The sequence below is a fragment of the Trichechus manatus genome, unplaced genomic scaffold (assembly GCF_000243295.1).
Source record: "Trichechus manatus latirostris isolate Lorelei unplaced genomic scaffold, TriManLat1.0 scaffold00170, whole genome shotgun sequence".
NCBI classification, from domain to species: Eukaryota; Metazoa; Chordata; class Mammalia; order Sirenia; family Trichechidae; genus Trichechus; species Trichechus manatus.
In genome coordinates, this window is record NW_004444106.1 from 3,731,350 (window position 1) to 3,743,167 (window position 11,818).

Consider the following 11,818-nt stretch of genomic DNA (forward strand, 5'->3'; position numbering starts at 1 on the left):
TGGGGAATGAGTGGGTGGAAAGTGGGGAAGGGGCTGCACCAGAGGAGGAGGGAGGTTGGAGAGTGTGGGGGTGGGGGGAAGGGAAGGGAGAGAAAGGGGAGAACAATACAGGTCATGTTTCTGTCTTTTCTGTGGTGCGGGAGGCCCAGTCTCCTGGTTGGCTCTGAGCTCAGGCTTCAGGCTGAGCTGGGGAGGAGACAGTGGGATGGGCCAGGACAGGTGGCCCTGACATGTGATGCCCGCCTGCTGACCACTCAGTCCTCACTTTTAGAATGGTTTCCAGAAGTAATGGGAAGGGTCGGGCAGGGCAGCTAAATATAGTTCTCTGGCCATGCCTCAGGCTGGCTTCCTGTCTGCAGTTCACTGTGTGCCCATCACCCATGACGTCCACTGCCAGCTGCTCCTGTGAGCCTTATCCTCTAGTACCCATCTTCCCCTGCTCTGAGCTTGCTGCTTGATCCTCACCTGTCTTCACACACAGTTCTGACAGGCCTGTGGCTAGGCGTGACCCTGACTGGGCCTCCTGGAGTCTCTTTTGACCTAAGATCCCCAATCAGACCTGTGAGTCTTGTGGGCCTGGAGATGTGGGGGAGGGAGGGCTGGGAAACCTGGAGGGTGGGTGAGAGTAGAGGTGGGGGCTCTGGAGAATTTGGGGCTGGGGCAGGACCTGGAACCAAGGCATGTGTCACAGGCTGAGTTCTGTGACTAAGACAGGGACAAGGACAGTGGGTAAGACTGTGTTTGGGACGCAGGTTCGTGTTTAGGAACTGGAGTTGAGAAAAGGGGCCTGATAAGGGCTACTTTCTATCTGGCAGAATTGCAGCTGAGGCTGCCTTTGGGATTGAGACCGACTACCCTTTCCCCCTTGGCCAGAACCAGAGTCCCTTCCTGTATGGGATGTGAGAGGACCTTACGGCCTGGGCCTCCTCACTGTGGGGGCTGCAGACTGGGCTTGGGGCTAGGCCCGGAGCAGGGCCAGGAGCGTGGCCCCGCTGAGCTCTCCTGACCTACCCCTCCTCCACCCAGACCGGCCATGTCGGCCACACCCGGCCTCCTGCACCAGGAGCTGTCCTGCCCGCTGTGCCTGCAGCTGTTCGACGCGCCCGTGACGGCTGAATGCGGCCACAGCTTCTGCCGCGCCTGCCTGGGTCGCGTGGCGGGGGAGCCGGCAGCCGACGGCACGGTGCTCTGCCCCTGCTGTCAAGCACCCACACGGCCGCAGGCACTCAACACCAACCTGCAGCTAGCGCGCCTGGTGGAGGGGCTGGCGCAGGTGCCTCAGGGCCACTGTGAGGAGCACCTGGACCCTCTCAGCATCTACTGCGAGCAGGACCGCGCTCTCGTGTGCGGTGTGTGCGCCTCGCTCGGTTCGCATCGCGGCCACCGCCTGCTGCCTGCCGCCGAGGCCCATGCGCGCCTCAAGGTGCGAGAACCGGCTGAGATCCAGCGGGGGCGTGGCCTGGCTGATGAGGGGCGGGGCCTGACGGGCAGGTGGCTGTACTTACTTGAATTCTGAGCGTCAGGGGTGCATGGGCGCCCGGGAGTGGGGGGGGGGACGCGGGCGGGCCCACGCGGCCAGGGAACGCGGTTCCACCAGCTGAAGGCAGAGGAGCGGAGCAGGGAGGGGTCGGGTCCAGGTGGATTAGGAGCGGGTCCTGGGGGGACGCGCTATGTAAACTTGCATTCCCTCGCCTCAGGCGCTCAAGCGCTGGTGGAGATGCAGCAAGACGAACTTGGGGCGGAGCCTGGCAGAGCAGGGACGCAGTCCGTGCGTGCGGCACACGAGGGTTTCCGTGGACTGCGTGGTCCTGTCAGGCTGGCACTTTTGCGTGGCGTAGGCCACGTAGGCCAGGCGGTCGGATGTGAGGCTGTCCCAGTCTACACAGCCGCACCGTGGAATTCCACACGCCCTTGAAGCTGCAGAACTAGCGCGTGCCTGGCTGTCGCGAGGTGGGCCCTCACCGAAAGCGAGGTGGGGAGGGTCATGGTTGGGCCTGCATCTCTATACGTGGGAGACCCAACAACAGGCTGTTTTTCTGCTTGAAGCTGGAAGTTCTGAGCACACAATTGTGCGCGCCCTGAGGTTTGAGATCCCCATAAGAGCCCAGTCATCGGATAGTGGAGACGCGCCCGTTCCTCTGCACATACCTCCACATGTGCAGTTGTGTGCACACCCACTCACAGATGCCTCAAACAAACGCCACAAACACAGGCATACACGCATGCACAAACCTCCAGAGGTCTCCAAGGACACGCAGGCACACACTGATGCGTACACATCACGCTGGTGGCAAATGTAGGTGGACACGGCCGGTATGTGTCCATGCAGACCCAGGAAGGTCTGTCATGAAATATTTATTAGACTGCGGAAGAATAAAGGACAGGTGCAAGGACGGGACGGGCGGGGTCAGCACGGTGGAGACGGCCGTTGTGGTTTCCCGGGACTGGTGCTGGGGCAGGCTTCTGGGGGATAATCTTTGCCCACATACATCAGCGTTGCACTGCTCCTCTCCTTGGCCCCTAGACTCCTAGAGGGGGTAGACCCTGTCCTCAGTCTGGTATTCGAGACCCCCAGACTCTCCTAGGGCGTACCCTCGCTGTCCCTCCGGCTCCTTCCTTGCCCAGTCCAACCCCCAAGCCTTAGCTGGTGGTCTCCTCGCAGAGGGCAGGAGATTCCTCCTCCCAGGAGCCCTCCCAGCCCAGGCTCACCTCTGCTGATGATCCCAAAATGCCTAATTTCGGCCGTCTTTATCTGGAAAGAGAGAACAGAGTCCGTGAAATGCGACTGGGTGCCAGGAGGTCCGGGAGCCTTGAGGGGGCAAGTAGAGGTGGAATATAGCCCGCCGGGGTCCGCATCAGCCCAGCCCCAAGCGGTAGGAAGGAGCCGGCCAGAGGTGTGAAGGTGGACTCCAGGAAGGAGCCTGAGGAAAGAGGGGGGCAGGGAGGGGATTAGAGGGGGAAAGGATGCCTGGATCGTTGGTGAGGAAGACAGGCTGGGACTGGAGCCCAGGTGCCGGACTCAGAGCTGTCTAATGGGGACCCGTCTGGCGCTGGGGACTCACGCCACCCCCTGAAGCCGCGCCGCCTCCTCTTGCATGCCCATGTCAATCAGCACGGCTGCCGCGAGCTCGGCGGCGTAGTCTTCACGGTAGAAGGAGACCAGTTTGTCTGTGAGGTCCACAGCGTCTAGAGGCCCGAGAGCACCCCGCGGGATGTTCCGAAAGCCCTGGCGTAGCGGCACCACCCCCATCTTCAGCTTGAACTTCTTGAGCTCATCGGTAGTGAGGTTCTCCAGCGCCTCCAGGATGGCGTCGCGCTTCTTTCCCATGGCTCAGCCCTGTGGCCTCTGGACCTCTGAATGACCCGCGCAGTGAGCCACCAGGCCTGCCCCGCCCCGCAGCAGGCGGGGCCGCCATCTGGGAGGATGTCCCAGGGAGGAGACTGACCTGGCAGCCGGCCAGGGGAGTCCTTGGTCCAACCCTGGGGCCCAACGGGTGGGGACTCAGCCCGGGCAAGCAGCGCTTTGAAGGGGCAGGCTGGGATCTCCCACTTTCCGAGGGGTCAGGAGGGTGCCAATTTGTCACAACTACAGGTTAGGTGGAGATTGCTTGCTGTTCCATTCTTCAGAGAAGGAAACTGTAGTTGGAAGCCATGGAGGCAGGACTGGAGCCCTGCACTGTCTCATTCCAGGCCTTGGCAAGAGCTGTTAGGATTTCTCCTATGCCTGTATTTCAGGAGTCACAAACAGACAGGCCTGGGCTAGGATCCTGCCCACAGATGTGTTTGTTTGGTCAGCGCCACAGTCACTTTTATTAAATTGCCTCCCCCAAGAGTTCATGAGTTTTCAGGGAGGCTAACTGGAGTGTTTTGATGATGTTCTGAAAGCTAAGAATAGGGAGGCTGCATTTCTTCTTTGGTACATCCTACACTCAACCCCTGAAGCCTGTTGGGTGCCAGGCCCTGTGCTCTCCCAACTGGTGGGGGAGGCTGATAATGACCATATTTGTCATCCTTACAAGGACCTGTGCTGAGGGGCTGACTGCTGAGGGGATGGAATCAGGGAAGGCAAGGCCAGGGAGGCATTAACAAAATAGACATGGGGAAAGGGCGGGCATTCCAAGCATCAGGAATGATCAGATGCCAGCCTAGCTGCAGGAAGAGCTGGCATCGAGGCCGAGCTGGAGAAGGCAGGTTTAGGATGGGAGGTGTGGGTTTGGGGGGCGCTACTCTCATCAGTTCTTCATGCCCCACCCCCCAGACGCAGCTCCCCCAACAGAAGATGCAGCTGCAGGAGGCATGTATGCGCAAGGAGAAGAGTGTGGCTGTGCTGGAGCATCAGCTAGCGGAGGTGGAGGTGAGAGCACTTCCTGGCAGAGTCAGTGGACTGGAGATCCAGGTTGGGAGTCCCCAGCCAAGTGCTTTTGCCTGTCTGCCCCCTCCCCAGGAGACAGTGCGTCAGTTCCGGGGGGCCGTGGGGGAGCAGTTGGGCAAGATGCGGGTTTTCCTGGCTGCATTGGAGGCTTCATTAGACCGAGAGGCAGAGCGTGTGCGGGATGAGGCAGGAGTCGCACTCAGGCGGGAGCTGGGGGGCTTGAACTCTTACCTGGAGCAGCTGCGGCAGATGGAAAAAGTGCTGGAGGAGGTGGCGGACAAGCCACAGACTGAGTTCCTCACGGTGAGTGCTCAGTCCCCAGAGACTTCATCCCATTATCAGACAGGGACCATGAGGTCCAGAGAGGGGCAGGGATGAGCCAGGGTCACACATGGAGAAGGCGTGGGCTCCAAGACTGCCTTTATGGTTGTTTAGGTTCAGCACCGCACAAGGACACTATATTTAAGTGGGCACCATTTGCATCATAGACATAGTAGATTTGTGTATTTATTAGTACAATCTTCTAACAGGTGGAATTAGAGTTTTCTTGGGAAGGGGACACCTTTCTCTAATTCACACAGAGGTAAAGGGCTGGGGTGGCCCCTAGTTCTGAGTTTCTTTTGGCTTCTCTGATTCTTCCTGATCCCACACCTCATCCTTGGAGATCCCCAGTATCCCCCTGCCTGCCTTACGTCTATTCTCTACTTCTCTCTCTCCAGAAATACTGCCTGGTGACCAGCAGGTGAGATCAACCTGGCCCTTCCCTTTTCCCCAAATGGCCCCAGTCTTCTAGGGACAGCACTGCGCCTGCACATCCTCATTCAATCCACTGCTATTTCACTGTATCAGGCTTTATGTTGAACATAGAATTGAACCAGAACTGGTCCTTACCCTAAGGGACCTCTCAGACTCCAGGCAGGGACACAGGCATCACTGTGTGCTCCATGCTGCTGTGGAGGGAAGGGGGTGGTCAGAGAAGTCTTCCGAAGAGGGACCCTTGAGTGGAACCCTGGAGAAATGACTAAGAATTGGCTAAGTAAAGAGTTGGAGGAAGAGTACTGCAGGCAGAGGGAACAGCAAGTGCAAAGGCTGGTAAGTGGGAGAGCAGATGAAACTGGCGTGGCACATGGGGGCAAACTGTGAAGGGCTGAGGAGCTTGAACCTTATCTCAAAGGAAAGATTTTAAGTTGGGGTATGATGTGGACAGATCCCGGAACTCCACCACAGCCCTGGTCCTCCTTGGGGTACTTGTTCTCCCCACCACCACCTCCATCCCATGCCTCCTCCAGGAAGGCTGCTCACAGACACCTTCTCCCACCTTCCTACTCCCAGGCTACAGAAGATCCTGGCAGAGTCTCCACCGCCTGCCCGCTTGGACATCCAGTTGCCTGTCATCTCAGATGACTTCAAATTCCAGGTGTGGAGGAAGATGTTCCGGGCTCTGATGCCAGGTACTGGGAGGGGCTGTCACCAGGTTTGTGTGTGTGACTGTGGTGGGGTTGATGGGAGGCTCCAGCCATACATAGGAAGGCCTCCCAATCTCAACAGGGAAGTCATCTAAGAGGGTGCCCACTGCTCCTTTACCTCTGAGGTTCCACACTCCATCCCCCTAATCCATGGCAGTGCTCAGAGAAGAAAGATTTTTGAGGGCGTGGGGTTTACAGGTGGGTAATTGACATGGAGAGGATGCTGCTTACCCCAGGAATGCTGCTGTTGATGGAATTAGAGGCATGGGAGACTGGGTCCTGGGTTTGATTCAGTGTGTCATCCCCACTGACTTCCTGTGTCATCCATGGGAAATGATAATCCCTGCTAGTTGGGGGCTAAGAAATTGCAGAGCTCCTGGGGGACTGCCCTGGGTTAGACACTGACTTCTGGTGGCCTGTGGCAGGGGAGGCCTGAGGGCTCAGCTTCCCCTCCTAAGAGCTAGAGTGCATCCAGCACTATGGGTTACAGAGCTCCAGGACATACACCCATGGCCCATGGAACCCTCACTGCCTCAGGGAAGATGAGAGTGGAGGAATCCCATTTTATCCAAGAGGAAACTAAGGTCCAGAGACTGGGTCAAGCCCAGCTGAGGTCACATAGTGAGGTGGGGCAGGGACTGGCCTAGGACCAGGCTTCCTGACTCGATTCCTGCTCTGTGATCTTGGGTCTTGGGGCATTTTGGGGCCTCAGATGGTGAGTTACATGTCTCAACTTAATCCTCCCCACAACCCTGGAGGGAGGCAGTTATGGCCTTAGTTTACAGTTGAGCAAACTGAAGCTCAGGAAGGAGCAATCTCTAGCCTGAGCCAGTAAGCAAAAGGTCTCACTTCCCAGAGATGTTGGCAGGATTAGCGGCTTGCCATAAACTCAAAGTAAACGTTGGTTGCGAAGGGGAACAACAGAGGCCAAGATGCAGGGGTCTGACCGTTGTCCTTCTGGCAGCGCTGGAGGAGCTGACCTTTGACCCGAGCACGGCGCACCCGAGCCTGGTGGTGTCACCGTCAGGTCGCCGCGTGGAGTGCTCGGAGCAGAAGGCGCCACCAGCTGGTGAGGACCCGCGCCAGTTCGACAAGGCCGTGGCGGTGGTGGCGCACCAGCTGCTCTCTGACGGCGAGCACTACTGGGAGGTGGAGGTGGGCGACAAGCCACGTTGGGCACTCGGCATTATCGCGGCTGAGGCCAGTCGCCGCGGCCGGCTGCACGCTGTCCCCTCGCAGGGCCTCTGGCTGCTCGGGCTTCGCGACGGCAAGATCCTGGAGGCACACGTTGAGGCCAAGGAGCCTCGCGCACTGCGCACACCGGAGAGGCGGCCGACGCGCATAGGTCTCTACCTAAGCTTCGGGGAGGGCACCCTCGCCTTCTACGACGCCACTGACGCTGACGCGCTAGTGCTGCTCTTTGCCTTCCACGAGCGCCTGCCCGGGCCAGTGTACCCCTTCTTTGACGTGTGCTGGCATGACAAGGGCAAGAACGCGCAGCCGCTGCTGCTGGTGGGGCAAGATGGAGGGCAGGCCTGAGCCACCTGGCTAGGTTGGGGAGGGGTGCCGGGTCCTGGCCGTTTGGGGCTCAGGCCTGGTTCCCCAGGCCTGGAGGGAGACAGGCAAGAACGGAGGTTGCCAAGGCTGATGGCTGAGCCAGGGGAGCCAGGGATTAGGGGTTTGCAAGAGCTCTGAGAAAGGTGGGGGGCTGATCTGGGTGAGCGGTTGGAGTGACACCATGAACAGGACCCGGTGGGGAAGGGAGATATGAAGGCAAGTCAATGAGGACATCTGAGTTTGGGCGCAGGGAGGCCCAGGGGTTCAGGGGCCTGGGGTTGGGGGGGCGGGTTGGGGAGGTGCCTAGGGATTTTAGAAGGAAAATGAGGTTAAGGGAGGGAGGGAAAAGGGGCCAGGTTTGGGGAGCATGGAGGGAAGAGCTTGAGAGCGTCTGTAGAGTAAGGGGCCCCTTCAGCCTTAGACTTCCCCCACCCCCAGTAGCATTGAGGCAGAGTACCCAGACTCTGCCATACCAAAAGGTCTTTCACTTTGATAGCGGTTCTCCAACTTGAGCACGTGTTAGAATCATCCGGAGGATTTGTTAAAGCACAGATTGCTGAGTTTCTGATTCAGCAGGTCTGGGACAGGCCACCCATTTGCATTTCTAACAAGTTCCAGATGATGCTGATGTATGTCCAAGTTGAAGAACTAGGACCCAGGATCACACTTTGAGAATCACTGACTCAGAGACACCTGTCTGTTTAGTTAGCTATCAGTGTAGATTGAGACATAGAAAATCCAAAATATATTTCTCCATTCAACAGACATTTAAAATTTGCCAGGCCCTATGTTGGATGCTTGGAAACCCTGGTAGTGTAGTGGTTAAGAGCTACGTCTGCTAACCAGAAGGTCGGCAGTTTGAATCCACCAGGTGCTCCTTGGAAACCGTGGGGCAGTTCTACTCTGGCCTGTAGGGTTGCTATGAGTTGAAATTGACTTGACGGCAATGGGTTTCGGTATTTTTTTTATGTTGGATGCTACGGAGATGAATTAACCTACCCCCAACTTATTCCCTTTGCCTCTGGAATATGTTTACTGAGTGTCTTGGACATTGAGGAAATTCCCCAGATTGTCAACCCAGAGAAAGAGCCTGATGCTAACCCCATGCTGGGCCCTTCTGCTTGTGGAGGATAGAAGGTCCACCTCCTCATGAGATGGCCCCTTACTGCTTCCTTGCTGGCTCACACCTTCTTTGATTTTAACTCAAAGGCCAATTTCTTGGGCTTTGGAGTAACCACGGAGGCTCAGAGTAAGAGTCCCTCTTATCCTGAGGGAGAGGCCTTTGGGGATTCGGATAGGTAGGATTTTAGTGCTATCCTCGGGGCAGATGATGGCATGGAGTCATCGACTCTCACAGGGTGGTCGTGCTGCTGCTGTGTGAAAGGGCCTGGAGACCCCTGGCAAGAGGTACCAATGTGGGGATTTTCTTGGGGGGATGGTGAGAATGGGACTAAAAGATGGGGCAAAAGGAAGATGTGGATGGGGTAAGAAAAGCCTGGCTGGAGGTGGGGGTTCCTGGGTGTATCTCCCATAGGAAAGACTGGTTAGGCCCCTGGCCCTTGGTGACAAAAGGGACGATTAATTTGAGTAGCTCTTTCATGCTAGAAAATAAAACGATAAAATTAAAGGATTATTTCGTTGTAAAATCCAGCACTATTAATAAAAACTATTGTATTCTGACTCCTTCTTCATTAACTCTGTATGAAGACACAAGTGACCTACTGGCATGTCTCTTAATTGCCCTCCTAACCTTCAGTCTTGTCCCATCTAATCTTTCTAAAAGCACAGATTTGGTCAGGTAGCTCAGTTGCTTGAAACCTTTCGGTGACTCCCTGCCACCTACAAGATAAAGCCCCAAGTCTTTGGCTTGGCATTTGAGGCACACTCCATTTCCTAACCTCATCTTATACTACTGCTCTGTGTGTGTCTGTATTCTGGCCATTCCCCCGCACACCATGCAACTCTGCTAGAAATCCGTTTTCGCTCTCACTCATCCTTCAAGACTCTTCTGAAACACCACCACTATTTCTTATCCTAACTCTCCCCCAGGTATAGTTAGTTACTCTCCATTCTGGATCTCTCCAGCACCTCCTTTATAATGTGCATCCCATTGCATTGAATTGTCTACACACAGGTCTCCTTGTCATGGGCATCTGGGGAGGGGTGGTAGTGTCCAAGAGCCCAAAGCTTCCTTCTGAGGAAATGAGCCCTCTGAGAAGCAGATAGCGGGACAGGATTGAATGTTCAAGGAGTTTATTAGGGAAATTTCCTGTGGGAGAGAAAATTAGTGGGGGTGGGGCACGAGGGGAGCCGTCAGATTGTGTGCAAGCCAGACCATGAGTGAAGAAGAGAGGGAGGGTAGTTGGTGGAGGTGTCCTCGACTGTTATGGGGAGTCTGTCTTAGTTATTTAGTGCTGCTGTAACAGAAATACCACAAGTGGATGGCTTTAACAAACAGAAATTTATTCTCTCACAGTTTAGGAGGCTAGAAGTCTGAATTCAGGGCGCCACCTCCAGGGGAAGGCTTTCTGTCTCTGTTGGCTCTGGAGGAAGGTCTTTGTCATCAATCTTCCCCTTGTCTAGGAGCTTCTCATAGCAGGGACCCTGGGTCTAAAGGACATGCTCCACTCCTGGCTCTTCTTGCTTGGTAGTAATGAGGTTCCTCTCCTTTCTGCTCAATTCTCTCTTTTATATCTCAAAAGAGATTGACGCAAGATACAACCTAATCCTGTCAATTGAGTCCTGCCTCATAACTGCCTCTGAATCCTGCCTCAATAATATCATAGAGGTTACGATTTACAACACATAGGAAAATCACATCAGATCACAAAGTGGTGGACAACCACACAATACTGGGAATCATAGCCAAGCCAAGCTGACACACATTTTTGGGGGACACAATCCATAACAGAGTCCTTGAGCAAACATTCCCCAAGAGAGGAGTCCTGTGGCTTGCCTTAGTGTTCCCGTTGTGCTCAGTCATTGGCAGCCACCCACAGGAAGTGTGGGTTTCACAACCTTTCAGCTCTGGCCCTTGGTCAGTTATGCCAAGTCAGAGTTATATCAGGAAACAGTTTCTTTTCACAGCTGCCACAGGCTCTTTCTGCATAAAGTTGCCCTGGTTTAAGTCATGTGCACTGAGGGAAAATGACCCTGTAATCTTGCCTGTGGGTGATTGGGTGAGAGATTGAGTCCCTGAGCCAAAGGCTGCCATGGTAGAGTGAGTTTGCTGGAAACTCTGCCTAACTGGGGTGCTCCTTATTGGGTGATGGCTGCCTCATTAGGCAGGGATTATCACTGCTGTTTTCTTTTTCAGTCAGATGAGGATACTGACCGTTAGAGGAGGTAACACAACCAGGAAGTAGCAAACCTGGTTCTGTCTAACTCGGAGCTAGTTTACAGCTCTGGGTCCTGAGGTGAATTCCATCTCCAGGTGGGATGTTCTACCAATAATGTTGATGACGTTAGCTGCCATCAAGTCAGCTCTGACTCATGACGATCCCAAGCACAACAGAATGAAACCCTGCCTGGTCTTGCACGAGCCCCAGGATTGGTTGCAGATCGGACTGTTGTGATCCACAGGGTTTTCACTGGCTGATTTTTGGAAGTAGGTCACCAGGCCTTTCTTCCTAGCCTGTCTCAGTCTAGAAGCACTGCTGAAACCTGTTCAGCCTCATAGCAACACACAAGCCTCTACTGACAGATGGGCAGTGACTGCACATAAGGTGCACTGGCAGGTTATCGAACCCAGGTCTCCCGCATGGAAGGCAAGAATCGTACCACTGAACTACTACTGCCCCCACCTCCAGTGTTAAGTTGATGGTTTTACAGGGACACAGTCTTGGCATTCATTCGTCAGTGACTCACATAGGAAAATGTTCTTCTCTTTTCAGTACTCTCATAATCCTTCTGATTCAGTCCATGAGAAAAATCTCCATTTGGGATTCTTTGGCCCTTAGCACCTTTCTGACACCAATCTTTTTAACCGAGCAAGAGTGTAAATCTCAGGCTCAGAGCCGTTGGCAAGCAAAGCCTTCCAGGGATAGTTTGATTTTGTTTTACATTCATTATACTTATTTTTACTATTACCTTCTGTTTATAGCAGGTGATACTGGTTTTTCATTTGTGGTATTAATACAACATTTACTCTTAATTACATTTATCGAAAGAACACACACATACTCGTAGATAGTTCTAGCTTATCTTCGGAAAGATATAAAAAAAAACCTGGTACTTCAGTTCTGGGTAGCCAGGGGCAGGGATGGGAGGAAGACTTTTCACGGTAAACACTGTACCTTTTGAATTTTGAACCATATATATTGTCTACTCAAAATATAAGTTTGATTCTTAAAACTGGAAGTAAAGTGGAAAAAAAGTAAACTTCAAAGCATTAAGTCAACACATTGGTCACATTAACTACAGT

General features: G+C 54.5%; 2 protein-coding genes across 2 annotated transcripts; one reads left to right on the forward strand and one right to left on the reverse strand.

The window, feature by feature from the left end:
- Positions 1 to 1,033: 1,033 nt before the first annotated feature.
- Positions 1,034 to 7,479, forward strand: TRIM72 (tripartite motif containing 72). The gene is made up of 6 exons (XM_004386698.1): positions 1,034 to 1,423; positions 4,259 to 4,354; positions 4,445 to 4,675; positions 5,092 to 5,114; positions 5,705 to 5,823; positions 6,803 to 7,479. The coding sequence occupies exons 1-6, from the start codon at positions 1,034 to 1,036 to the stop codon at positions 7,375 to 7,377; spliced, it is 1,434 nt and encodes a 477-aa protein (XP_004386755.1). The 3' UTR covers positions 7,378 to 7,479.
- On the reverse strand, positions 2,099 to 3,335 carry PYDC1 (pyrin domain containing 1). The gene is made up of 3 exons (XM_023741048.1): positions 3,063 to 3,335; positions 2,710 to 2,752; positions 2,099 to 2,528 (listed from the first exon to the last, which is right to left on the reverse strand). Exons 1-2 carry the CDS (start codon positions 3,326 to 3,328, stop codon positions 2,749 to 2,751), a joined length of 270 nt encoding a protein of 89 aa, XP_023596816.1. The 5' UTR covers positions 3,329 to 3,335; the 3' UTR covers positions 2,099 to 2,528; positions 2,710 to 2,748.
- Positions 7,480 to 11,818: the final 4,339 nt, after the last annotated feature.